This window comes from Calidris pugnax, unplaced genomic scaffold, assembly GCF_001431845.1.
Source record: "Calidris pugnax isolate Ruff unplaced genomic scaffold, ASM143184v1 scaffold17, whole genome shotgun sequence".
Classification (NCBI taxonomy): Eukaryota; Metazoa; Chordata; class Aves; order Charadriiformes; family Scolopacidae; genus Calidris; species Calidris pugnax.
The window spans coordinates 277,048-304,087 of record NW_015090794.1 but is presented as its reverse complement, the minus strand read 5'-3'; the positions used below and the strand labels follow the sequence as shown (position 1 = coordinate 304,087).

At 51.2% G+C, this 27,040-nt stretch overlaps 1 protein-coding gene across 1 annotated transcript; it reads left to right on the top strand.

The window, feature by feature from the left end:
• Window positions 1-14,525: 14,525 nt before the first annotated feature.
• KPNA7 (karyopherin alpha 7 (importin alpha 8)) lies at window positions 14,526-23,506 on the top strand. The gene is made up of 10 exons (XM_014936248.1): window positions 14,526-14,635; window positions 15,314-15,451; window positions 15,996-16,081; window positions 17,040-17,308; window positions 18,016-18,098; window positions 19,756-20,019; window positions 20,381-20,614; window positions 20,924-21,106; window positions 21,808-21,957; window positions 23,320-23,506. The coding sequence occupies exons 1-10, from the start codon at window positions 14,570-14,572 to the stop codon at window positions 23,398-23,400; spliced, it is 1,554 nt and encodes a 517-aa protein (XP_014791734.1). The 5' UTR covers window positions 14,526-14,569; the 3' UTR covers window positions 23,401-23,506.
• Window positions 23,507-27,040: the final 3,534 nt, after the last annotated feature.

Below are 27,040 nucleotides of genomic sequence, written 5' to 3'. Positions count from 1 at the left end.
GAACCAGCTTTAATGTTGTCAAGGCAACAGTCAAACTGCTGATGGTGAGTAGTCTTTGTCAGTGTCCAGCTACCTAAAGATGTGCCTACAATACCTGCTCGACTTGTTGCTCCCTGCAGAGGCAAAGCTGATTTCATCACTGCTCTGCGTTCCTGAGATTAAAGGGAACACGGGGCCGAGCTGTGGCTTTGTTTCGCTGTGTGGACACACTGCCCAGGCCGGGGGCTGTTCTCCTTTCCACCTCTGCAGCCCCTGGGATGACAGCCCCAAGCAACGCTTTGTGCCAGCCCGGTGAGTCACGGTCTGCACGGGAGGAAGAGGAGTCTGTCTGGGGTGAGAGGAAGAAGCCCCCGGGGTGGATGGGGGACTCTTTGCCCAGCAGGGTCTGGTTTTAGAGGCTGCTGCTTGGGCTGAAGTCAGAATGGCTTGGCTCTGCTTAGATGAGGATGATGGCCCTGCTGATCTCATTTTCCCCACCATCCTCCTGAAAACCTTGGTGGTCTAAAAATATTCACGTGCAAGGGCTGCAAGGCAGCGGTGCTGCACCTTTGGAAACTGGTTTTAGGGCTCAAGAAGGTCCTGGTTTAACACTATCAATCTGCTGCTCTGGGATGAATGTCACCCATAAAGCGGGAAGGAGAAACTTTCCTCTCAATTTCCAATTCTGATCAGGCAGAGATGAGGAGCTGTAACAGCTCGACAACCATTTCCCCCCTCCATCTGTATGCTTACATCTATAGACTTGCTGGTTTTAGATGCCCATATTTGCAATGTATTTTGAGGAATTGAGTCTGTGGCCCCTTGCCACAGAAGGCTCAGGACTACACTGTGTCTGTGATCTCCGTGAAATCCACCGACTTGCATGGTCTCTGCAACAGATCAATGAAATGCTAAACCAAACACCTACAGAAGATAAATGTGCGTGACTGAAACAACTTCAGAGTTTCTTGGGTGCAGGTCTCAGACCTTTATGGAACTTCAGATCCTTTATGCTTCACCATCCTTTTACAGCTGGGGAAACTGAGGCACGGCACAACGACAACTTAAATCAACTTAAATCAGCCCAGTCTTTGGCAGATAAAGTACCTGCAAAAAGTATGTTTTATTCTGGCCTTAAGTCAGTAGGAGTGACTGGTGCTCAGCTCCTCTAAGGGCAGCCCTCAGCTGTGATGTTTAGGTGATCAGAGACAATGTATGTTCTTAAAAGCTTAGGCATAAATGTAGTCCCAAAGGCCCAAGGTCAAGGAAGTGGTAAGGCCACGCCAACAACTGGGGGTGAGTTAAAATTCTGACATTTCATTTCCCCCAAATTACATAGAATTTAATAAATTTAAGGTTAAAATACTAGTGAGTTCAAGTCTACTGGTTATAAAACAACCCCACAGTGAATATAGGTCCAGATGGGCCTCATAGACACCGGCAGGCACTGTGCTCTTCTCTTTCTGCCCCGTGGAGGTCCTTGCTGACCTCCACCCCACACCTCTGCCCAGCAGTCACACACAGCAAGCACCCACCAGGCTGAACCCGTGATCCTGGGAGATGTGAGGTGACAAGGGCTCTTCCGTAGCTGCCCAAAGGGCCCAAGCCAGCACTTAGGTTTTAAAAGAGACAAGACATTCCTTATCCATAAGTTCAGCAGCCCATAACACTGGGAGCCTGCTTGGGAAAGCTTTGGTCCCTCAGGAGAGATCAGATAATGCTTTTGTTTCGTGGGGATTTCTCCTTGTCTTTCCTTTCCTTATAGGGTGGTTTATGAACTTGGCTGCTGGAGTACAGGGACAAGAAGCTGAAATAGGAAGGCCATCTCATGAAGCCTTCATTCAAAGCCACATCTTTGGCTGTGCCCTTCTTGCCAAGGTGGCCTGGCGGATTTCATCGGTGAGAGGAGCTGATCTGTGCCAGACAAACCAAATCCATGCAGGAGCAGCCATAGAATCATAGAACTGTCAAGGTTGGAAGGGACATTTAAGATCATCTAGTCCAATCATCAACCTAACTCTGATAAAAACCATCGCTGAACCATGTCACTAAGCACTATGTCAGCCTGTCTTTTAAATACCTCCAGAGATGGTGCCTCAACCACTTGCCTGGGCAGCCCATTCCAATGCTTAATAACCCTTTCTGTGGAACAATTCTTCCTAATCTCCAACCTGAACCTCTCCTGGTGCAACTTGGGGCCATCTCCTCTTGTCCCATCGACTGTTCATTGGGAGAAGAGACCGACCCCCCCTGGCTACACCCTCCTTTCAGGGAGTTGGAGAGAGCGAGAAGGTCTCCCCTCAGCCTCCTTGTCTCCAGACTGAACACCCCCAGCTCCCTCAGCCTCTCCTCATCAGATTTATTCTCCAGACCCCTCACCAGCTCCGTTGCCCTTCTCTGGACCCGCTCCATCACCTCACCATGTTGATGATGGGATTAAAGTTTCATTTTAAAATAATTCCTAGGCTCTGTGTTTATGATGCATAAATTCTTTGTTACAAGTAGAGTGGCTGAAGGCTGCTGTTGTGTTACAGCCTGCCTTGTTTCATTCTCCCAGAGGATGCAAACTGCCCTGAAACAACTACTTCTCTCCCAGCTTGAAGTATTTCTCTGCTGTATTTGCCTCAGCTGGAGCGTCTGGGATGTTGGTTTAACACTATCAATCTGCTGCTCTGGGATGAATGTCACCCATAAAGCAGGAAGGAGAAACTTTCCTCTCAATTTCCAATTCTGATCAGGCAGAGATGAGGAGCTGTAACAGCTCGACAACGATTTCCCCCCTCCATCTGTATGCTTAAATCTATAGACATGCTGGTTTTAGGTGCCCATATTTGCAATGTATTTTGAGGAATTGAGTCTGTGGCCCCTTGCCACAGAAGGCTCAGGACTACACTGTGTCTGTGATCTCCGTGAAATCCACCGACTTGCATGGTCTCTGCAACAGATCAATGAAATGCTAAACCAAACACCTACAGAAGATAAATGTGCGTGACTGAAACAACTTCAGAGTTTCTTGGGTGCAGGTCTCAGACCTTTATGGAACTTCAGATCCTTTATGCTTCACCATCCTTTTACAGCTGGGGAAACTGAGGCACGGCACAACGACAACTTAAATCAACTTAAATCAGCCCAGTCTTTGGCAGATAAAGTACCTGCAAAAAGTATGTTTTATTCTGGCCTTAAGTCAGTAGGAGTGACTGGTGCTCAGCTCCTCTAAGGGCAGCCCTCAGCTGTGATGTTTAGGTGATCAGAGACAATGTATGTTCTTAAAAGCTTAGGCATAAATGTAGTCCCAAAGGCCCAAGGTCAAGGAAGTGGTAAGGCCACGCCAACAACTGGGGGTGAGTTAAAATTCTGACATTTCATTTCCCCCAAATTACATAGAATTTAATAAATTTAAGGTTAAAATACTAGTGAGTTCAAGTCTACTGGTTATAAAACAACCCCACAGTGAATATAGGTCCAGATGGGCCTCATAGACACCGGCAGGCACTGTGCTCTTCTCTTTCTGCCCCGTGGAGGTCCTTGCTGACCTCCACCCCACACCTCTGCCCAGCAGTCACACACAGCAAGCACCCACCAGGCTGAACCCGTGATCCTGGGAGATGTGAGGTGACAAGGGCTCTTCCGTAGCTGCCCAAAGGGCCCAAGCCAGCACTTAGGTTTTAAAAGAGACAAGACATTCCTTATCCATAAGTTCAGCAGCCCATAACACTGGGAGCCTGCTTGGGAAAGCTTTGGTCCCTCAGGAGAGATCAGATAATGCTTTTGTTTCGTGGGGATTTCTCCTTGTCTTTCCTTTCCTTATAGGGTGGTTTATGAACTTGGCTGCTGGAGTACAGGGACAAGAAGCTGAAATAGGAAGGCCATCTCATGAAGCCTTCATTCAAAGCCACATCTTTGGCTGTGCCCTTCTTGCCAAGGTGGCCTGGCGGATTTCATCGGTGAGAGGAGCTGATCTGTGCCAGACAAACCAAATCCATGCAGGAGCAGCTGCATGGTCTCTGCAACAGATCAATGAAATGTTAAACCAAACACCTACAGGAGATAAATGTGCATTGTCAAGGTTGGAAGGGACATTTAAGATCATCTAGTCCAACCATCAACCTAACTCTGATAAAAACCATTGCTGAACCATGTCACTAAGCACTATGTCAACCTGTCTTTTAAATCCCTTATTCTGGCCTTAAGTCAGTAGGAGTGACTGGTGCTCAGCTCCTCTAAGGGCAGCCCTCAGCTGTGATGTTTAGGTGATCAGAGACAATGTATGTTCTTAAAAGCTTAGGCATAAATGTAGTCCCAAAGGCCCAAGGTCAAGGAAGTGGTAAGGCCACGCCAACAACTGGGGGTGAGTTAAAATTCTGACATTTCATTTCCCCCAAATTACATAGAATTTAATAAATTTAAGGTTAAAATACTAGTGAGTTCAAGTCTACTGGTTATAAAACAACCCCACAGTGAATATAGGTCCAGATGGGCCTCATAGACACCGGCAGGCACTGTGCTCTTCTCTTTCTGCCCCGTGGAGGTCCTTGCTGACCTCCACCCCACACCTCTGCCCAGCAGTCACACACAGCAAGCACCCACCAGGCTGAACCCGTGATCCTGGGAGATGTGAGGTGACAAGGGCTCTTCCGTAGCTGCCCAAAGGGCCCAAGCCAGCACTTAGGTTTTAAAAGAGACAAGACATTCCTTATCCATAAGTTCAGCAGCCCATAACACTGGGAGCCTGCTTGGGAAAGCTTTGGTCCCTCAGGAGAGATCAGATAATGCTTTTGTTTCGTGGGGATTTCTCCTTGTCTTTCCTTTCCTTATAGGGTGGTTTATGAACTTGGCTGCTGGAGTACAGGGACAAGAAGCTGAAATAGGAAGGCCATCTCATGAAGCCTTCATTCAAAGCCACATCTTTGGCTGTGCCCTTCTTGCCAAGGTGGCCTGGCGGATTTCATCGGTGAGAGGAGCTGATCTGTGCCAGACAAACCAAATCCATGCAGGAGCAGCCATAGAATCATAGAACTGTCAAGGTTGGAAGGGACATTTAAGATCATCTAGTCCAATCATCAACCTAACTCTGATAAAAACCATCGCTGAACCATGTCACTAAGCACTATGTCAGCCTGTCTTTTAAATACCTCCAGAGATGGTGCCTCAACCACTTGCCTGGGCAGCCCATTCCAATGCTTAATAACCCTTTCTGTGGAACAATTCTTCCTAATCTCCAACCTGAACCTCTCCTGGTGCAACTTGGGGCCATCTCCTCTTGTCCCATCGAACCTCCCCTGGTGCAACTTGGGGCCATCTCCTCTTGTCCCATGGCCTGTTCCTTGGGAGAAGAGACCGACCCCCCCTGGCTACACCCTCCTTTCAGGGAGTTGGAGAGAGCGAGAAGGTCTCCCCTCAGCCTCCTTGTCTCCAGACTGAACACCCCCAGCTCCCTCAGCCTCTCCTCATCAGATTTATTCTCCAGACCCCTCACCAGCTCCGTTGCCCTTCTCTGGACCCGCTCCATCACCTCACCATGTTGATGATGGGATTAAAGTTTCATTTTAAAATAATTCCTAGGCTCTGTGTTTATGATGCATAAATTCTTTGTTACAAGTAGAGTGGCTGAAGGCTGCTGTTGTGTTACAGCCTGCCTTGTTTCATTCTCCCAGAGGATGCAAACTGCCCTGAAACAACTACTTCTCTCCCAGCTTGAAGTATTTCTCTGCTGTATTTGCCTCAGCTGGAGCGTCTGGGATGTGGTTACTCCGCAGCTATTGCCATTGTGGGTGTTTCGGGTGAATACGCTTGGGATAGAGTTTCCGAGCAGGAAGATTCAGATAAACAGCCGCTTTGAGGTGAAAATTAGAGAGTTCATGTTAACACCCACCTCTTGAATTTGTAACTGACTATTCACCCTGAAAATCTGACTCTAAGAACTCGGCATGTTCCGTCAGGAGCAGAATAATACCACAGAAACCGGGGCCAGCTCGAGTCTCGAGTACTGAAAATTGTGATTAACTTCTCAGGAATGTATCCGGAGCAAGTCATATTTTCTGGGCTTTTTGAGGTAATTATTTCAATGGAATAAATTTGAATTATTGCCTGCGTGAATCCTTGAATCTGTGAATGAAGTTCATACACAGTTCTCAGACTAATGGAGAAGGACCTGAAATGCATCAAATAAATAAGGGGTTCTGGCCTCTTCGCTCATGTGGAACGTGCAGAACTGTCTGTTTTTACCGCACAGGAGGAGCGAGCTGCAAAGGGAGCAATTGGACCTCTCCATGGAGTGATTCAGGTCAAAATGGCAAACCTTAAATAGCTACAAGCTCACTCAGCCCATGGACAGATCAGCAACGGCTAGAGCTCAGCCAAAAGTCTTCCTGAGTAATGAGGAATCATGGAATCCTGGAATCATGGAACTGTTGGACTTGGAAGGAACCTTCTAGAGATCATCCAGTCTCACTCCCCTGCCAAAGCAGGGTTGCCCAGACACATCTCTCAGGAGCATCCAGGTGGGTCTTGAAGATCTCCAGAGAAGGGGACTTCACACCCTCCCTGGGCAACCCTCACCCTAAAGAAGTTCTTCATCAGATTTGAGTGGAACTTCCCATGTTCCAGTTTGTGCCCATTGTCCATCGTCCTGTCACTGGGAACCACTGAAAATTCAGAGTCCAGCTCCATCCTCCCTCAAACTGCCCTTTAGATACTTATAAGCATTAATTTGGTCTCCCCTCAGCCTTCTCTTCTATCCAGCAAACTGAATATAAAAATCTGGCCCAGGAGACCAGAAGATGGTTTTGCATTTATTAGTCATTTAAAAAATAATGCTGGTTCTGTAGTGAAAGCTGTATCCTCATTCTCAGCTGTTGTCTGTTGCTTCCTTGGGGAGGATCAGTGTATTCCTGGGAGGGCTGGAGGGGTATTGGCTGCACGGAGACACAACCAGGCTCTAACCAAAGAAGGGCAGATCATGGCTCCTGAGGCACAGAGGGGCTGGTGGGGAAGATGCCAAGTGCTTTCAAATCCCACCAGGTGCTCGGTGAGTCATGGGTCCTGCAGAAGACCGTCTGTGTGGTTACACGATCAAAAACTCTACGGGAAGTGTGGGCATATGGAAGGACAGCTCAAGTCTTTCTGCTGTCTGAACTTTTCAGTGCTCAGCTTTCCAATTGTAGGACTCTCTAAATGCAGGGACTTATGGAGGCAAAACAAACAGCCTTCTGAAGTTCTGAAGATTATTTTTTATAAAGGAAAAAAAGGGGAAAAAAAATCCCCTGATGCCTCTGGCATGTGGTGTCAAATTGATCCCACGTAGACCGTTGGCAAGGTTGGGAATTTTTAATCTATGGCACAGACTTTGGCCACTTGAGCTCATGGAGAGACTCAGAGCTTGGTGGATGTCTCTGCCCTAGGTGGACCAGCTGTACAGAGGCCTAAGCCAACTCTTCCACCAGGGTTTAGCTGCGTCTGCCAACAGCAGAGGAGTATCAACAGTCAGAAAACAGGTCTCTGCCCAGATCTGGAAGTTGGTGGGGATGAACAGCCAGTGCATCTGCCTGTCCCTTCCTCTCTGTCCTACCTTAGCTCTCCAGATGTGTCTGACATGGAGGTCAGGGGTAGCCAAAACCCTCAGACCCCACCCTAAACCCAAAGCAGGTCTATCATTTAGTCCTTCCCTAGCCCAAGCCTCAGGGCTTTATGTCTAGTTCTGGCCAAGGACCACCACCAACAAATCCTTACGCTTGGCCAGAGACCATCAGGAGCCCCAACCTCATCCTGGACAGGGATGTCTCCCAGCCCCCAGCGGTGAGACTGGGCCAGCCCCACACAATTCCAGCCCCTGGGGCTGTCCCTGGGTCAGTCCCTTCCAGCACAAGCCTGGAACTTCTTTCCACCCCCCTGAAAGCTCGTTATCAAATCAGTGTGTGTATGAGACGTGGAGCCGTTAAAACAGAGACGAATATCGCCCCTGGGCTTGGCAAAAATTATCTTTAGCTCGGAGGATCAAGTGGAATATGCATGTCCGATCCTCTTTTTAGCATTTCCTAGACACAGCTTTCAAACAAAGGCCCCTAAATACACATTTTAAACAAAGAGACTAATTTCTGTTGAAATGCTGTCCTCAGCTGTGATAATCGGAGGCGCCGGCGCAAGGTGAGCAGCCGTCTGGCAGCCCTCCCCGCCGAGGAACCGCAGGAGAAAGCTCATCTCCTCCTCTAATTAAGCTGCGCGTGGAGTCCCTGACAGCAAAGTGGCATCCAGAAACTCAACAGCCCAAGATTTATTTGGGTTTTTTGGTGGCTTTGTGGGGTTTCTCTTCCCTTCATGATTTACACTCCTTTAGCGTGTGCCTTAGCCTGTCTCCCGGTAGGTGCCATGGAGCGAGATCATGCATGATTTATACAAAATTATGTGTTTTATAAGTTTCCGTAAGTCCCAGGTTTCTCCATCACTCTGTTGTGCCTCATCCCCAAATTCACCGCAGATTTCTGTTTCTGTTCCCCGAGTTAGAGGTTCAGGGACTAAAGGAATAATTATTACTAGGCCCCGGTAGGAAAAAAAAATAATCTGTGAGATTTTTGGCCATAGGTGATTATCGTTTCCGCAGCTGAATAAAGCAGTGTCCCATAACTGACAGGGGATAATGGATTTAATAAATAGCTATGATTAAGTCTGATGTTATTTTTAAATAATTTCAAAAACTGTTACTCTAATCCCTCCGTGGCTGGCAGAAAGGATGCTGCTTAGAAGTTAAAATTAGCTCCTTAACGTTCAGCCTGGTGTGGAGTTACAGCCGCTCCAGGGTTGTGCTGGTTTTTCTGGGGCATCCGCTTACACCGGTTGCCTAATGGACACTCACAGCTGCCTTTGGGAAGTGGGAAAGGGCTCCCATTCCTCATCCCGTTGGCTCTTCTCCTTCCTGGGGCTCAGGGACCTCGGCGGGAGCTCCCACCGACCCCGGCCCAGCTGATGGGGTAACCACTTGGTGTTACATCCCATGGTGTTACCCACTTTACAAGCTGCCTTCCCGCACAGCAATGCCCTTCTCCTTAATTCCCAGGGAATTCCCAGCTCTGCCAGGCCTCTGTCAATAAATATAGATCTCTTCTGTGTAACAGCAATGTGACTTTTTTTTTTTTTTTACTTTTTTTCAGCATCTACATCTCTGAGCGATGCCATTCCTTGGCTGGGAAGGGGCACTGCAGAACACTTTGCCTTGAGAAGCCCCACACAGAGGGACAAGTTTTCTCCTCTGTGTAACCTCACAGAAGTTTTAGGCACGAAGAGTGTGTTTGTGCTCCCAAATAAAAACTCCTGGCAAACTGGGATGGCGGGAATGGAGATGTCCCACAGTGCAGCAGGCGACTGCCGCAGAGTTGGTGTTTATCAAACCCACAGCAACGGACCAAATTCCTAGATATTTGGGAGAAAATCAAGCTGCCTTTAAGACAGGCTTCCCTCCCTTTGGTGCCACCCCACCGCAGAACCCCGGGACATCCCTGTACTGACCGCAGGGATGAAGTGCTGGACTGGGACCAGTTTGCCATAACTTCTGGCCACGGGAGATGCGATACTGCACCACCACCAGCCCCTAGGGACACCTCTCCTCCTTGTCTGCCAGCTCTAACCATCCCATGGTTCCAGCAGGAGCTTTTTCAATCAAATTGATGGAAAACCACGCTCGTTGCTTCATTTTTGTGGGTTGCCATCCCTTTGAACGAGCTGCCTGAACTGAGGCGTCCCCATGGCTCCCCGGCTGCGGAGGAACGGGGGGAGAAAAGCAGGGCTGCTTTTTTGAGGCCGCTGCACCAAATTAGGGGAAACAACAAGGTGCACCTTGAGCCTCGGAAAATCCAGCTGTGGAGCTCGGCTCAGCAGTAAGACAGGGATAACAATAAATCCCATCTCCCACTTTCTGCATGTCCTGATTAGACAGACTGCAAGGGACGGGGCTGTCACTCGTTCTGTGCTCGTTTAGTGCCTGGCACAAGGCAGCTCTGATCTCGACCCAAACCTGCAGCTGCTGGACGAAGCACAGGACTGAGAGGAACCTCCTGGCCAGCGGTGGGGATGTCACCAGCTGCCTGACGTTCTGCCTCCCCAGCAGGGACCGGTGCCGGCTGCGGAGTCAGCGCTGCCTCCCTCCAGGATCCTTCACCAGGAGGATGCATCCCAACTGGAAAAGGAGGAATTCCCAGGCTCCGTCCCTGCCACACTTAGGAATTGCCCCGCGTCCACCTTGGCAGCTGGGTCAGGAGCCCACATGGGTACTTCCTTGGTGTTGCTGTAACTAATAAGTAAAATTAATTTGTTGATGTTAACTTGCTGGACTAGACTAGAGCTGATGGAGAAAATCTGCTGGCTGGGAGTAAGCGTTCAGGGGGTTGGCAGGAATCCCTACCTTCGCTCACTCTCTGCCAGGTGAGGTTTTTCTTTCACCAAGGGATGGCTCAGACCAGCTGCTGCGGCCACACAATGTCCCACCATGGAGCTCGGGGTGTCCCTGCCACCGTGGAGATCCACGTGCCAACCTCTTCCCTCACCGGTGCCTTTTCACACGTGCAGTGAGAGTAAACCTACCGAAGAAACATGGAAAAAAAAAACAGAGGAGGGGAAAATCAGAGCATTTATCTCAAGGCTTAAAACTGGTACTTTTAAATCTGCCACCAGTCACCATCAAACCACCCCGCAGTGCCCCGGTGGGGAGGTGGCCGGGTGGGAGAGAGCAGCCACCAAGAAAACCTCCAACCTGGAACCGCAGCTTTTCATACCTGTCACGATGCGGATTTTCAGCTTGAGCACACAAGGCTGAGCTCAGGGGACACTGTCATGTAGATTTAGGGTTTTATCTCCTTTCCTCTCCATTAGCTGTGATACCCTCTTATTATGTGGAAAACCGAAACGGGTTGGTTGGTTGGTTTTTTTTTTCCCTCCAGCAGTTGTCCCCTTTCCCGTTGGGCAAATATCGATCTGTCCTCAGCGTGGGGTTGAAATGGGCTCTGCTTCATCCTCGTGGGGTTGAAATGGGCTCTGCTTCATCCTCTGCCCGTTCCTGGGGCCAAGCACCCGGCGGTGCCACCTCTCCTGCCATCAGTGACCGAGGCAAAAGGCTGGGGAGGGGGGGTTGCTCGTCAATTTGCACCTATTTTTCTCTCCCCATCTTCTCCCTCCCGGCCCTGGCAGCGACAGGGGGATGAACAGGACGGGGCTGATTGTTCTTGGCAGGGGGAGAGGGAATGGAAAGGGCAGAGAGGGAAAGAGCAGCCCAGGATAAGGATAAACTCACAGCCGTGTTCCTGCAGCACCGGGGGCGAGAGAGCTCTCCAGGCAGAGGAGCTACTCCTGGCAGGGGGGGGGAAGGGGGGTGACCCATGCCAGAGGCTGCCCCCGCTTATCTCGGGGCGTGATTTTAAGCCAATTTAATTAAATTGCTTGGCAAGGTTGCGAGGACTCATCTATTGCAGCTTGAGCCAGGCCTGTTTTGATTTAACGTTGGCTGATTAGGAATTAGCTGAAACAAACCGCTCAGGAAACAAAATTAGAGGGTGCACACTAACTTTTGCACCAGATTAAGTTGAATTAAAAAGCAATTGAAATGTAATTTTCCTGTCTCAAGCAGCCAAGAAACAAGATAATGCAACCGGTGGCACTTGAAGCTTAAAAATCCAGCATCTGGGATTAGCACAACTGGCTTTTTAATGCCCACAAACAGCAGATTTATCCGAAGGTCTTCTCTCAAACCTCCCCCCCCATCACCTTCTGCACAAAGCTCCGCACAACCCGTTTCATTTGCCTCGAAAGGGAGAATTGATATGACCCTGGGATTTGAATCGGTGACTTAGAGCAGCCTCTTTCCATAGGTATTTCCACGCTGGAAATAGCCGCAGAGGGAACTATTTGTTCCCTGGAATTCATATAACTTGGTTTGAAATGGTTCCCGTGCCCGGGGCTGGCAGGGTAAGTGTTCCCAGGGTGCTGGTCCCTCCTGCCCCCACCACCCCCCTGTTTCCCCCCCTGCTTCCTGCAGCCAGCCCCAAATGACTTACTGCGCTTCCCGTCCCCCTCGCAGCAAAAGTTGTCAAGAAAATTAAAATCGGGTTTCAATTAAATATTTCAATAGCTGCTTTCCCCACCCACTTGGCAAACGCTGCTCCTCCTCCCCATCTCCCCATGGGCTGGAGCGGGCTGGCACACACGGAGGGGTACGCAGCGGGTTGTAGGGGCTTTGCTCAACAGGGTGATGGTTTTTGGGGGTTCTTGGCTTGCAAGAACCAGGGTGCCTTCAGGACTTGAGGGTCCCCAAAACTGCCCACAGCACTGTAGCCAAGCCCCACGGCTGGTGGTTATTTTGAGGGCAGGGATGCTGTGGTCCCCGTTGGCCCGAGCGGTGGCACGGGCAGGAGGACACACCGTGTGAGCAGCCCGAGCGTTGGCCTGTGATGGGTGATGGGACACTGTAAATGCAAACAATCTCCTGACAAAAGCTGCTGGGGACTGTGACAGGCACATCACGCAGCAGGAGAAGAGCTGCCCAGCAGCTCCTGGCCAAAATCTAAAGGACTCATGAAACGAACAGGTTCCTGCTGGGTTTCTCTCCATCCTACCTCCTGCCGCAGCCCCCAGGCTCCCACCTGCATCAGCAGCTCAGTCCCTGCTGCTCCTCCACGTTCCTTAATCCCATCTCAGGCCTCTTGCGACCTCCTCATGGCTGATTCCCCTCTGCTCCCACCCGGCTCCATGGTCCTGGTCCCCACTAACCACAGATGGCTGCTCTCCTGCCCTGCATCCTCACCCAGAAGGACCTTCCTGCTGTCTGAACAAAAAAGGGGCATCCCCAGACTGCCCATCCCCTGCACACGATGGGGAGGCAGTGCCCAGACTGTCCCCCATGTCATGGGACGCTGTATGGGTGCAGGATGGCATCTCCCATGAAGGGTCTGGCCACAAACATGGCCAAAGTGGACAAAGCATAAATGTGTGGAGGAGATGGGGGGTGAGCAGGGTGGCCCAGGCAGGACAGCAGCTCAGGAGGGAAGGCACCACCACCCATTCTTCTCCAGGTGCATCCAGGTGGCCATGGCAAAGGAGCAGCTGGAGATAACGAGAGGCTGTCCTGGGAAGAGCCAATCATGGGGGGAGCAGAGGGGAGGATGTGGCTCCATGGGAGCAATAAAAGAGGCAGTTGAGGATGATGGGGCATGAGAGAGAGTTTGGGTGAGTAGTTTTCCTCTTCCTTGGGGTGATGAGGTCTCATCTATCCTATGATGAGTATGGGGTTGCTGGTTGGATTCTCCTGGCTGTTTGGGGCTTTGCAGGGTCTCCTGCTTGGCTGGTGTCACTGTGGGTGTTGTGGTGCACCTCTGCTGAGGTGGGGGTGGAGAAAGCTTCCCCCAAAAGAAGAGGTCTTCTGGGGTGTTGTTGTTCCCCTCTGTTGGAAGGGAAAACACAGTAAGAAAGGCTGAAGCAGACCTTGAGGTTTGAGAGTAGGGTTTGAGGTGTAATTGGCTTGAGCCAAGAGGGGGCTCATCCTGGTCCCACTGTGAGGTGGGTCTGTAGCTTGGTGGCTGGCTGCTGTGTTGAGGTAAAAAGTTGATGGTGCTGGTATCTAGCCTTGGTTGCTGGGGCAGGAAATGTGGAGAGAGAAGGTAAAAAAAACTCCACCAAAAGCTTAAAACTCAGAAAGCTGGATTAAGTGGAGCTCTTGGAGGCTGATTAGAGCCACAGGAGTTGGCTGTGAGCCTGGAGAAAGGGTGAAGATGCAGCACCTGTGTGTGCTTAGGGATTTGTGAGGCCCTTGGTGGTGTCTGGGTGCTCTGAAAGGACCTCCACTTCTGCTGGGTGGAAGCCTTGCTTTTTCTGACACAAACTGTCTGAAGGCTTGTGCTTGGTTCTACTTGTGTGTATGTCTGTGGTCCTTACTAAGAGAGGCTTAGAAATTATTTTTACCTGCCCTACTAATGTTTTTCACCTGGCAATCCTTAAGAGTAGCTGGGTTTCCAAGGGGAACTCTTTGCTTGGTTGAACTTGGTCACTTCGTGCCACTGCATGTGGCCTTGGGTCTGTTCTACTGGGGGGACCCTGGTGCAGGAAGCCAAGCTGGGCTGTGTGGTGGGGTGAGAGGGTTGGCTTGGCTGTGGCTACTTGTCCTTAAATGCTTTTTGGAGGCAAGAGGCCTTGCTGGGCTTGAGCCATGTGTCTGAGTAAACCTAAAAGCCCTGGGATCAGAACTAGAGGAAGGTGGTGTCACTGTAGGGATGAGAAGTGGTGTGTCCAGTGTGTGTCCTCCTGGGGTTACAGCAGCAGCTGTAATTTTTGTAGCCTGGTATTAAGTGGCATTTTGTGCCTGCCCTTAGTCTGGTGGCTCAAGCTGCAGTGTGTGAGGTTCCTACTGAGCTCTGCTTAGGGCAGGAGATCTCCAGCATCTCCTGTGCTGGGGAGAAAATGTGTGGGACAGGCTGTTGGTGGGAGTGTGGGGAGATCCCAGACCCCTCTGTGGATGGATGTGGATGTCACTGGTGTGGTTATGACCTGACACTGCTCTGTCCTGAACCCCCAAAGCACGTGAAGGTTTTCAGCTGGCACCTCTCTCAAACCTGCCAAGATGTCAGTCGTGAACAAGTCCGATGAGAGGATGAGGAAGTTCAAGAACAAGGGCAAGGATGTGGACGTAAGTACTGATCTCCACCACCCATCTGTGCTGTCCCCTCTGGGCAGTGGCCCCCACTGGGGGTTTGCTGGTTGGTAGGAGATAGTGAGAAGGCTTCTGAAGGGCAATTGACCCCAAATCTACCTGTACAAGGGAACAAAGGCAGGGGGGATGGCTCTGCCAGTGAGGATGATCAGTTGGCTTTTGAGATGTGTTGTGGGGCTGGCTGGGCAGCAAGGAACATGGTGGCACAGGCAAGGGGGACGTGAGCTTTGGGTGGGTGACTCTGAGCTGTGCTGGGGGAGGGAGATGGTTCCTGCTGAGTTCTCTGCAGCAGTTATCCCTGCGGAGCCGGGGCTGGGAGGGGATGTCAGACCATGGGACCTGTCAGCTTGCTTTAAGCCAGTGGAGCTGATGAGGGTTTGCTTTTCAGGTTCAGCAAATCTACCTTTTAAAAGCACCCACTGGTTGCTGCTCATCCAGCAGCCCGTGTCCTTGGGAAGCACTAAGTGAGAGGCTTTACTCTGTCCCATCTCCTATGAAACCCTCAGGCCAGAGCAAGGAGCTGCCCAAGAGGAGATCCTGGCTCTCTGCATCCCTTGTGTAGGAAACCTGGGGCAGAGGGTTGCAGAGCTGAGCTCCTTGGGGAACTGGGTGATGCAGACACCAGTAGGATGGTGTCCTTCTCCTCCCCTCCAGGCCCTGCGGAGGCAGAGAGTGGAGGTGACTGTTGAGCTGCGAAAGTCCAAGAAGGATGAGCAGATCCAGAAGCGCAGGGGTATTTCATTCAGTTTCATGGATGAGAATCTCTCTCCCGGAGAAGACAAAAGAAATGAGGTGAGTGCAGGGTGCTCTGCACCCAGGCAGGATTGGTGCTGTAGCTCTCATCTACCTGGACCACTACCAAGCCCAGCTCAAGTGACCTGGGTTAAATAGCCCATGGCATTCCTGATGGCCGTGCCCAGTGTTGGGGAGTGTTTGAGGCTGCCTTGCCCTTTTTCTGTGGTGTTTTGCATGGAGATGATGTCCCGTGTGGCTTCCCTGGACGGCAGGTAGAACAGGCTGGTGCTCCAGCTCGCTGAGGAGCTGGCGAAGCTCCTGTCTGGCTCCTTGCAGGGTGAGGGGTAATTAGCGAGCTGGTAGGCCCATTGTGGTGTGTCAGTGACTCTTTCCGTGCTTGATTATAAGGATTAGTTGCCTGGAAGGCTTTTGTGGATTCTCTTCCTCTGCCTCATCTCGAAACTGCATTGCATAAAGAGCAGACATTGCTTAGATATGAAGTGGTGACTGACTCGGGTCTAGACAGCTGATTGACTGCAGAGATTAAACTGGAGGGAGCCCTGGCCCGCCATCTGACTCTGAATCATCCCCTGTGACACAGATTATCCCGCTGTCCTTGGAGAAAATCGCTGAAGCTGTGAATGGGAGCAACACCAAGCTGCAGCTGCAGGCGACGCAGGCCGCCAGGTATGCTGCCCTGCGCCGGGAGGGAGGTGGCTGGTGGAGCTGCGGTGGGTCCCGTCAGCAGAAGGTGTTTCTTCCTGTTTGAAGAGCTTCTCTGGAGACATGGCAAAGGGGGAAGGAGCCTGGTAACCTGAAATGCCCTGAGGAACCTCAGCTGGTGCCGGTTTTGTGCCTTGCTTGGCTCCATCTGCAGGGACCTGTGTGGTTGAACCTCACCAAGGGGTTGGCTGTGGCTCCTGGAGCTGCCACACTGGCTGTGCCTGTGCTGGGGCAGGGACCGTGCCTGGCTCCCGCCAGCTGGTGAGGTGGTTGGGGAAGACACCAAGTGCCAAAGGCTTGGGCAGGACAAGGGCTGGAAAGCCTGGCTCTGTAAGGGTCACTGCTGAGCAGGGCTGTCCCCACCTGGGTGGGTGCAGGAGGGATCATGGGGTGCAGCAGGGGTGTCTTCTGAGGGTCCAGGAGAGGCTGAGTTGCTGCTGGTGCTCCTTTGGCTTGAGCTGCCAGATCAGCGACCTGCCCCTGTGCCAGGGGACCAAAAGCCTGGCTCTGTAAGGGTCACTGCTGAGCAGGGCTGTCCCCACCTGGGTGGGTGCAGGAGGGATCATGGGGTGCAGCAGGGGTGTCTTCTGAGGGTCCAGGAGAGGCTGAGTTGCTGCTGGTGCTCCTTTGGCTTGAGCTGCCAGATCAGCGACCTGCCCCTGTGCCAGGGGACCAATGATGTTCCCAGTGGCTGTGAGAGTGGCTCAGACATCCTGCTGGTGCTCCAGCATCTTCTTAGATATGTCTCCTGCAGGATCTTGTCTATGGCAACTCCTCTGCCAGAGGGTCTGCTGACATAGGATGCTGAACTAGCATCTCTAACAGGTCCCCATTCCCTCACAGGCCACAGCCTTTACCTGGCTACAGGTTTATGGTGTATTATGGCTTCTCATGGTGGGCTGTGCTGTGTCTTCTCCTGCAGAAGAATACTGTCCAGGCAGAAGGACCCACCTATCAATCAGATCATCGAGCTGGGGATCATCCCCAGGCTGGTTGAGTTCCTGACCCGCACTGACAATGATGCTCTGCAGTTTGAAGCAGCCTGGGCACTGACTAACATCGCCTCTGGCACCTCTGACCACACCAAGGCTGTAGTGGAGGCCAATGCCATCCCAGCCTTGATCTCCCTCCTGTCCTCCCCACACATGCACATCAGTGAGCAGTCTGTGTGGGCTCTGGGCAACATCGCAGGTGAGCAGAGGTCTCCAGGCCTGGGGGGATGTGGAGGGTTGCTGCCCAAGCCAGTGCTGGGGAGCTAAAAATACTGATGTTCCTCAAGATAGTCTTGTCTCCTTGCAGTGTTGTCTCCAAGCTGATGCCCCTATTGAAACTCTTCAGTCCCTTCATGTGGCCTGGCAGCCTTTGAGACCCTCTGTTGGCTATAGAATGGTTTGGGTGGGGAGGGGCCTTTAAAGGCCCCCTAGTCCAATCCTCCTGCCAGAAGCAGGGATGACTTCAACTAGATCAGGTTGCTCACAGGCCCATCCAACCTGACCTTGAATGTTTCCAGGGATGGGGCATCCACCACCTCTCTGGGCAAGCTGTGCCAGGGTTTCACCACCCTCATTGTACAAAAACCACTCTTCCTTCTATCTAGTCTAAATTTCCGCTCTTAGTTGGTTCTGCGGGAGGATTTTGGCCAGAGTTGAGTGTGAGACTCTGTCCTGCTGGGGTGATCAGACCCATAGTGATGTCAGTAGGGAGAAGACAGGCTGTGTCAAACTAGCCATGGTGGCACTCCAGTCTACCTGTTAAATCCTCCCTGGAGGAGGATACTGACTGGTGTGGGAGCCTGGTCACCCAGCCCTGGCCTGTGGCTGCAGGTCTGATTGCCATTTGATGTTGACTGTCTTGCGACTTGGGCAAATGCACTAAACAACCCTTTTTCATATGTACAGGTGATGGTCCTCTGTACAGAGATGCTCTTATCAATTGCAGTGTAATTCCTCCCTTGCTGGCTCTGGTGTCACCTGCAACTCCAGTAAATAACCTTATCAGACCCATAGTGATGTCAGTAGGGAGAAGACAGGCTGTGTCAAACTAGCCATGGTGGCACTCCAGTCTACCTGTTAAATCCTCCCCATCAGAAAATACTGACTGGTGTGTGGCTGGTGAGGGACCCTGGTCACCCAGCCCTGGCCTGTGGCTGCAGGTCTGATTGCCATTTGATGTTGACTGTCTTGCGACTTGGGCAAATGCACTAAACAACCCTTTTTCATATGTACAGGTGATGGTCCTCTGTACAGAGATGCTCTTATCAATTGCAGTGTAATTCCTCCCTTGCTGGCTCTGGTGTCTCCTGCAACTCCAGTAAATAACCTTCATTTTCTTAACAGCTCTGTATCACTTGGGTTCTAGGTGAACAGTGGTCTATCGTCTGCCTTCATACAAATAGCTGTTGTTTTATTGAATGAGACCCTGTCTTAAACTGCCTTTAATGACTCTGAGCTTATATTCAAAGCTAGGGATGGTTCATTTTCTTAACAGCTCTGTATCACTTGGCTTCTGGGTGAACAGTGGTCTATGGTCTGCCTTAAAACAACAGCTATTTGTATAATTGAATGAGACCCTGTCTTAAACTGCTTTTAATGACTCTAAGCTATATTCAAAGCTAGGGATGCCAAGCAGACATTCCACAAGCCAATGTGATGTCTTCCAATCCTAGCTTTGCTCTCCAGCTTTGACCATCTCAACCTAGAAATGGGATTAAGCTGATGCAAGTTTTGCATATGTGCGTGGAAGGGCTTGAATCAGCTCTTTGATCTTCTTCCTGCTGCTCTTTGGGTAGCTCTAGAATGCTGGATTTGTGCCTCGTCTCTGCCCTTCTGTGATGGTGCCTACCCCACTGCTTCCTTGGTCTCTGGGAGAGAAGGACCTTCACTGAGAACCTCTTGGGGGTGGTGATGGTGGTACCACTGCCTCCTGGTTTCCTGTTCCTGGGTGTGGTGGAAGCTCTATGCTTTCTGTAGGCATAACTACGGCCTTTCAGGCCCCCTAGGTTTTCTGTGAGTTTGTACTGAAAGATATTTATTTAAAAAAAAAAAGTGTAACTTTGGTGGCTGCTCTGTTCCTAGCCCAGCTCACTCTTGTCTTTTCTTAGGGAGCCCTGTGGAAAAACAACATGACAAAACACCAGTTCATGTATCGCACCCCTTGGTAGCTGCAATGGTTTGAATGTAGCTCCACTAATCTCCTGGGAGCATCCTTACTGGGATGAGCTGCCTGAGTGATGCAACTTAAATCAATTCCTCACAGTGCCCTGCTCTAGAACAATGAGCTGCTAATATTTATTAATGCTAATATTAAAACAACAAATTCCTGCTCTTGTCCAAAGAATGCTCTGTAATTTGTCACAAGGAGCCAGCAAATAAGCTGTTTGGCACCTTTGTTAGTCATTGCAGCTTGTCACACCACCAGAGATGGAGTTATTGGAACTCGGTATTGGGGAGGGAGGGGGTGAATCTGTCTTAGTCACTTGCCTGTTTCATCTCCCTTCTTCCAATAAGCCTCAGCCCTTATTAAGAAGGCTGCTTCTGGCTACTTGATAATATCTCTGAGCTGCAGGGACCAGAAGTGGAGTGCTACCTCTTCCTCGCTTGTTGCTGCAGTGATGATCTTACACCTCCCTTGTGTTTCAGGTTGGGTTCCTGAGGAACATCACGTGGACACTGTCAAACCTCTGTAGGAACAAGAACCCCTACCCTCCCCTGAATGCAATGAAGAAGATGCTGCCAGTCCTCCTCTGCCTCATTGAACACGAGGACAAAGAAATAATTTCTGACTCCTGCTGGGCTATTTCCTATCTGACCGACGGCTCCAACGATCGCATCCAAATTGTGGTGGATACAGGGGTTCTCCCAAGGCTGGTGGAACTCATGGGCAGCTCGGCATTGATCATTTTGGTAGGAAATAGTAATCCCCAGCCTCTGGTCCCTTAATGTAAGAACATCTGAGGAGAGGGAAGGCATATTTCATTATTAATGTGGCTAGTGTGGTCTGCTGCCTCTTCAGACTGCAGGAGTGCTTGGCTGTTGGTCAAGCCCCTACTCTGTTCCAGCTTGCTGTGGTTGGCAGCCTGGAATAGAGACTGCAAAGCTGCTTAGAACAAAACAGGAGGGCGATAGGTCTGTAAATACAACAGTAATCACCTACGATACCTTCCTTATTTGAAGGATCAGGCACTTAGTGGGGGATCTCGCTGGGCTTTCTGGTGTGTATCCCTTGAGGTAAGGATTCACCTCATCTCCTTTAATCTCTGTCTAGACTCCAGCTCTCCGTGCTGTTGGGAACGTAGTCACGGGGACTGATGAGCAGACCCAGGCAGCTATAGATGCTGGTGTCTTGGCTGTCCTGCCCAGCCTCCTGCGACACACAAAGCCATCCATACAGAAGGAAGCCGCGTGGGCGCTCAGCAACATTGCAGCAGGGCCTGGCCAGCAGATCCAGCAACTCATCACCTGTGGGTTACTGCCACCTCTGGTGGAGCTGCTCGATAAGGTAAGGGATGACTGTGGTGCTGCACAAGCGATGCTGAAGTTCATGAGGTCCATGATGCCTCCTTTGTGAAGCACTCAGCATGTACCTGAGAGCCACCTGAGCAATCATTTGAAGCTGTTGAGATCCTTGGAACAGCTTTGGGTGCTCAGACTCCTCAGGATGGCTTGGGTCATGTCCACCTGTCACTCAAAGTGCTAGGGAAGGTGGGTCAGTCCAAACTGCATACAAGGGAAATGGTTATCCTCACCTCATGCTGGTCTTAGAGGGATGCTAAAGCTGGGGAGTGCCTTAACTGTGTTATTCTTCCAGGGGGACTTCAAAGCTCAGAAGGAGGCTGTGTGGGCAGTGGCCAACTTCACGACAGGAGCCACCGAGGAGCAAGTGGTGCAACTTGTCCAGTCTGGGGTCCTCAAACCTCTACTTAACCTGCTCTTGGCCAAAGACAGCAAAACTATCCTGATCATCCTAGATACCATTTCAAATCTCTTCCTGGTAAGTTCTCCTACAATCTCTTGCATCCTTTCCCCAGAAGAGCAGCAAGGTGTGAGTCATTGTGTAGTGAAAGCAGCTTCTCCTACAGCAGCTGCTGATCTTGTAGGAGTAAGAGTTGAAATTCATGTTGCCTGACTTGTTCTTGGACATCCTTACATTTCTCAAGGGCTTGACAAGATTACCCAAAGTGTTCCTCTTTACCCCCTGTGACTTGTAGTCTCCTCCTGGAAAGGAGAAGAGGTTATGTGCCAAGTCCCAAGCTTGGACAGAAGTAAAGGTCTTTCAGAAATGCAACTGCAGGGAAATCAAGTGATCCTGGGGGGGCATTGCAGCTCTGCCAGCAGATGTCTATGTGCCTCTCGCTTGAAGGCCTGTTCCTTGTAGCACCTTTGCACCAGTGAAATGGCTTTTGCAAATGAAATGGTGGGTGGCAGGTCACGCCTGCCGCTTCTCAGCGTGTGGCTGTGACCAGGTAGGGTTTGGCCAGCTTGTCTGGTTGGCAGTGAAGCTGCTGTGCAGTAACCCCAGCAGGGACTGGCGTTCCACATGCAGAGTAGCCCCATCCCTGGGATCAGGTAGGGACCGCAACTGCAGGGACTGTGATCCTTTGACTTGTAGATCAGGGCTTTACAGTGAAGACTGTCTGGGACCTACTGCTGAGCTAAGGTTGCATTTTCCTGCTTGGTTATCTGGTGCTACAGACGGCTGAGAAGCTGGGAGAGACAGAAAGATTGTGTCTGCTGGTGGAGGAGCTCGATGGTCTGGAGAAAATTGAAGCCTTGCAAACCCATGACAACAACATGGTCTACCGAGCAGCACTGAATATCATAGAGAAATACTTCTCTGGTGAGGTATGTGAGCTCTTGTGGTTCCTTCTCTGAAAATGGGAAGCTATTACACACTGGAATGAAGCGCAGGCTTTAAGGATGCTGAAAGAGGGGTTTGGAAGAGACCTCTACATGACTAGAGTAGTCCTTGCATCTTGTTCCAGTTGCTTTTAAAGGTCTGTAAAAGCTCCAAGTTGTCAGCTGATGAGTTGCACAAGAGATATGGATGCCTTGATAGCATCTCGCTGCTGGAATTTAAACTGGCATCAGCTGGAGTTGCTGCAGTTGCTGATATGAATACCAAATGCGGAGAAGTTTCCTCCTTCAGAGCTGAGCTAGCTTGTCACTATGAATGGAAGCCTCCTATTTGGCTGATAACCGTGCTCAGGTTGCATTTGGGTTTCTTGACCCCCCCCTCATGCTAATGAACTTATGGAAAAAGAGGATAGGACACCAGCTAGTTGTTCTGAGAGTCCCATGACTGTCACAGATGCCATGCTTGGTCCTAGCCTTAGTCTCGCAGATGGAGAAACATCAGGGAAGAGGCTTAGTGGTTTGGCAGATCTTGGTGCTGAGGCTTGGTCTAGATGTGAACAGCAGCAGCAGGGAGCAAGTGTCTTAGCCCTTTGCCCAGAACAGGGTCTGCGGGATGTCCCTGTGAAAGGGTGTGGAGGAAGTGGCTGATAACCGTGCTCAGGTTGCATTTGGATTACTTGACCCCCCCCCTTCATGCTAATGAACTTATGGAAAAAGAGGATAGGACACCAGCTAGTTGTTCTGAGAGTCCCATGACTGTCACAGATGCCATGCTTGGTCCTAGCCTTAGTCTCGCAGATGGAGAAACATCAGGGAAGAGGCTTAGTGGTTTGGCAGATCTTGGTGCTGAGGCTTGATCTAGATGTGAACAGCAGCAGCAGGGAGCAAGTGTCTTAGCCCTTTGCCCAGAACAGGGTCTGCGGGATGTCCCTGTGAAAGGGTGTGGAGGAAGCTCTCCTACACACCAGCCTGAGGGGCTGGGGGAGCATCTCTCCAGAGCTGTCCTGCATTGGTGCTGTTCCAAGCAGGTTATTTAATTTGAGTTCTGCCACTCCAGCCACTTTCTTCTTCTTTCTCTGGTGTCTGAGCCTGTGGACTTGGCTCCTTTTTGAGTGAGATGCAGGGACACGGCAGCTTCAGTGTGCTGTAAAGAACAGGAGAACTTGGTGCAGCCTCCAAGGGTCCTGTTAGAGTCAAGCTGATCTTAACAGCTTGTTACAGCAGCAGAACTTTTAAAAACGGGAATAAAACAGCAAGCTGCTGTAAAAACCTTCAGGCAAACTCTGGTGTGAAAAGCTTAGGTTAATTAAGATGCAGAACCTTAACTGATGGCTGTCAACTTCCTCCCAGGAAAACACAGATCTGCAGCCTGGGACTGGCCAAGATGGACTGTACGATTTCTCGGTGGAGAAGCAAGACTTCAACTTCTGAAGATGAAACCCTACACAGCTCTGAGCTGGTGGGTGAAGGTGCTCTGGTAGAGCTCATGTCTCTAGACCAAGAGGACCAAAAGCACTGAGTCTTTTTACTTCTGAAACTTGTCAATAAACTGCACTTCTTTGTACTCCTTGCCTTTGACTTTTTTTTTTCCTCATAAGCTGCTGTTGCAAACAGTATAAACTCTCTTTTCCCTCATATCTAAGGCCTTGCAGAAATGTATTTGAGCTCCTGGGTGTGTTTTTGGGGTGGAAAAAAGTGGTGAGAAACTTTCTGTGAGCTGTGTTAAGCTGCTGGAGAGGAGGGTCTTGCCACCAAATCCTGCTGGGTCTTGGGGCTAGTGAGGGAACTTCTAGGATTGACTTGGAGTAGCTGAAGCAGCTCTGAAAAGCTGGTTAAGAGGTGTCTTGCCCTTCTGTGGGTGAACACACCTCGATGTGAGAGGAGATGCTCCTTGAGGAGAAGGAAGTGGGCCTGGGGGTGGTGGGTAACTGTCACCCCTGTGTATGGAAGTATCAGGAGCTGGGGTGCTTGCAGCAAGGCTGTGTCAGAAGCAATTATTGCCATGGGAGTTGATTCCCCTCCCACTGCAGCTTCCCAGATGCTATCCACACCTGGAGCCCATTGATCTGCCCCTTTAATATTGAGGACCTGTATTTCAGGTTTCCAGTGCGTGTCACTGCCCCTTCCTGAGAGGAGTCCTCCCTCTCCCCAAGCCCTCCAGCTTCAGTCTCTAGCTGCAGGCTGAGCAGAAGGTGAGGATGGAGTTGATGTTGCTCTGGTCTCTTGTACCCATCCCTGAAGCCATACATACCACTCTGCTGGTGGATGCATCACGCAGATGTGATGTGCTGCTGGACACTGCTCCATCCTCGTGGTGCTGATGGGTTGGGGAAGGTTCTGCTAGGTTCCTTCACTCCACAGGGCTTGGAGCTATCTCAAGGGCTTTGCTCTGTGCGAGATTGGGGTGGCAGCTTCCTCCTGCCTGCTGTGGTGGGGGTTTGGCTATCCAAAATAACCCTGGATGGGTTCAGGGCTCCGCTTCCTTGGATGCGGTGGGAGCTGATGGGACAGATAAAATTAATCTGAAGGGAAAATCTTCTCTCCAGGAAGCAGAACCTCTTTCTCCACCTGGTATCTGCTCACCAGAGGATTTATGTGTTTCTCCTCTGGACCACCTGGGAGAAAAGGGAGTTAGGTAGTTAAAGTCTGGCTACACTCCATGCCCTGCAAGGAAGTGCGCAGCCCTGACCGAGTGTGCCAGAGCCGGGTATCACTTAACACTAAGAAAGCTGGAGCTGATGAATTGGAAAGTGCTCCTTGGTTTTTATTTCTTGGATCCAAAGCCATGTACAGAAAACTGGGATAAAGCAATGCCTGAAAGAGGTGCCTGTGAAAATCCTTTGTCTGTGCCCATGGGTTAACACAAAGGGCTCTGGCTCGGCTGCCTGCGCCCTCTCATCCCCTGCTGCTGCTGACGAGGCTGATGCAGCAGCTGGAAAAGCTCAGATTTCACCAGGTAAAACGAATCTCAGGCAGGAGCTTCCTCAGTGTAAAAGGAGATGAGGACCGGAGCTGGGTCCCTGGTCCAGCCCGGAGCATCCCGTGTGGCTGTTACCACACTCAGGCAGGACTGTCCCTTACAGGCAGTAGAGCTGCTGTTTGCTGATGCTCTGCTGACTTAAAGCAAACTAAAAAGAGAAAGGGCAGAGCTATTTGATTTCTTTTTTCCTCCTTCTTTCCTCTATGTGCCGGAGACGAGCCTGCAGTAGACGGTGTTACGCAGAGCCCTGGGACCAAAGCTGCTCGCTTCCACCGTCGCATCCTTAAGCTGCAATAAAATGGTGTCCCTGTAGCCCTGAACGTGATGGAGAGGAAAAAATGCCCCTTTTTTTAAGGGTGTTGGTGTCTGTGTCCTGTGCTGTGGGGCGAGCAAACTGGAGGAGATGTTTGGGGTGGCTGGAGAACCGGGACCAGTGCCTGCTGGAATGGTGAGGCTGCTGCAACGAGGGTGTGTGAGCGACCTACAGGCATCTGCTTGCCTGGTTATTTGGAGCTGCTCTCCTCTGATCACCACGGGCCCTGGTTGTCCCACCCAGGGCACAGGCACCAGCCATCGTGGCAATTTTGGCTTTGGTGCTCTATCCCAGGGGGTTTGGAGCCACCAGCTTCTCCCCATGGGGTGGGATGGGGTAGCTGTGGGGACAAGGGGTCCGTGGGGACCAGCGAGGACGAGATGCTGCCGTGCTGCTTCCCCAGAGCATCTCAACCTCCCTCGAGAGACACGCAAAAAAATAAAAAAAAAGCCATTTTTCTAATTAAATCATCCTGTGTCCTGGCCCCAGAAGAGCACGGCGACGGCTGCTCAGTCCCCACGGCTCTGCAGAGCTGGAAAAGGTGCTGCCAGTGCCCGTGGTGGCCTGTTTGCCCCGAATTAGGACCCAATTAATTTCTGCAGATGGGGCAGGGTCTCTCCTAAAGCGCTTTTATACCTAATTGCTCATTTCCTACCGCCATGGGCGCACCCCGCAGCCTCCCCGGCACCGCACGGACTCGTTACCCGGGTCTGGCTCTGCAGGAGCGGGTGGAAGGGGGTGTCCCCGAGGCTGCACCCCCGGAGCCTTCGGGAGCCAGTCCGGGGAGCTCCCCGAGCCAAAACCCCCATGGGTGGCGAGAAGGAAGAGGGAGGAGAGTGGGATTTTAAGGCAGAATTTGGATGGTGAAATGCACCGCCAAGTCTTCTGCTGCGCCTGATGTTGGCCATAAATCGTTGAGGCTTTCTCCTTCCCTCCATCTCTACTTTGCTTTCTCCCTGGAATTTACGAGGAAAAGCTTTTTTTCCTCCTCTCGCCCCTGGGAAGGGCTGGGCAGAGCAGAGAAATAAAAGCCAGGGATTTACTGCCCGTGCTGGACCACGGGTACCCTCAGCAACAGACAGCCCGGGCTCAGCCCCTCGTGACAAACCAGGCTGGTCCCAGGGTTTGTCCCCACGCGGGGAGCCAGGAGGATGCTCCTGCCCTCGGAGGGGTTCAGGATTTGGGGATTTTTCTATCGGATGTGATTTTCTTTCCGGTGGGAGTGGGAGGGCTGGTTTCTGGGATGCTCTGGGGGGTTTTTTTTGGCAGTTCATAAATCAGACGTTGGGGTGGGGTCATGAGGGGGATGGAGGGATGGGGCACAGCGGAGCTGGGGGGCAGCAGCACCTGAAGTTAGGGGCTGTCAGCCTGCCAGGGGGGACAACATGGGGATGTGGGGAACATTCAGGGCAGGTCCCAGCCACCCAGGGCTGCGGGTGCTGCTCCCAGACCCCACGTGCTTGGTGCACACATGTTCACACATGTCCCCTTGCCACCTTCCATGCCACCCTCCATGCTACAGCCATGTCACCCCTATGCCACCCTCCATGTCATCACCATGCCATCCCCAAGAGGCTTTATTCACCCTCCATGACACCCCACTTCCACCTCCATGCAACCTCCAAGAAGTCCTATTCACCCCCCATGCCACCCTCCATGTCACCCCAATGTCACTCCCCTGTCACCCTCCATTCCACTCTGCATGTCACCACCCTGACACCTCCATGCCACCCCTGAGAAGTCCTATTCACCCTCCATGCCAACCCCCCTGCCACCCC

Coding starts and splice junctions, on each gene's coding strand:
- KPNA7 (XM_014936248.1), top strand. CDS start 14,570: ATGTCAGTCGTGAACAAGTCCGATGAGAGGATGAGGAAGTTCAAGAAC. Junction 17,309..18,015: donor GGCTCTGGGCAACATCGCAG/GTGAGCAGAGGT, acceptor TCATATGTACAG/GTGATGGTCCTCTGTACAGA. Junction 18,099..19,755: donor TGGTGTCACCTGCAACTCCA/GTAAATAACCTT, acceptor CTTGTGTTTCAG/GTTGGGTTCCTGAGGAACAT.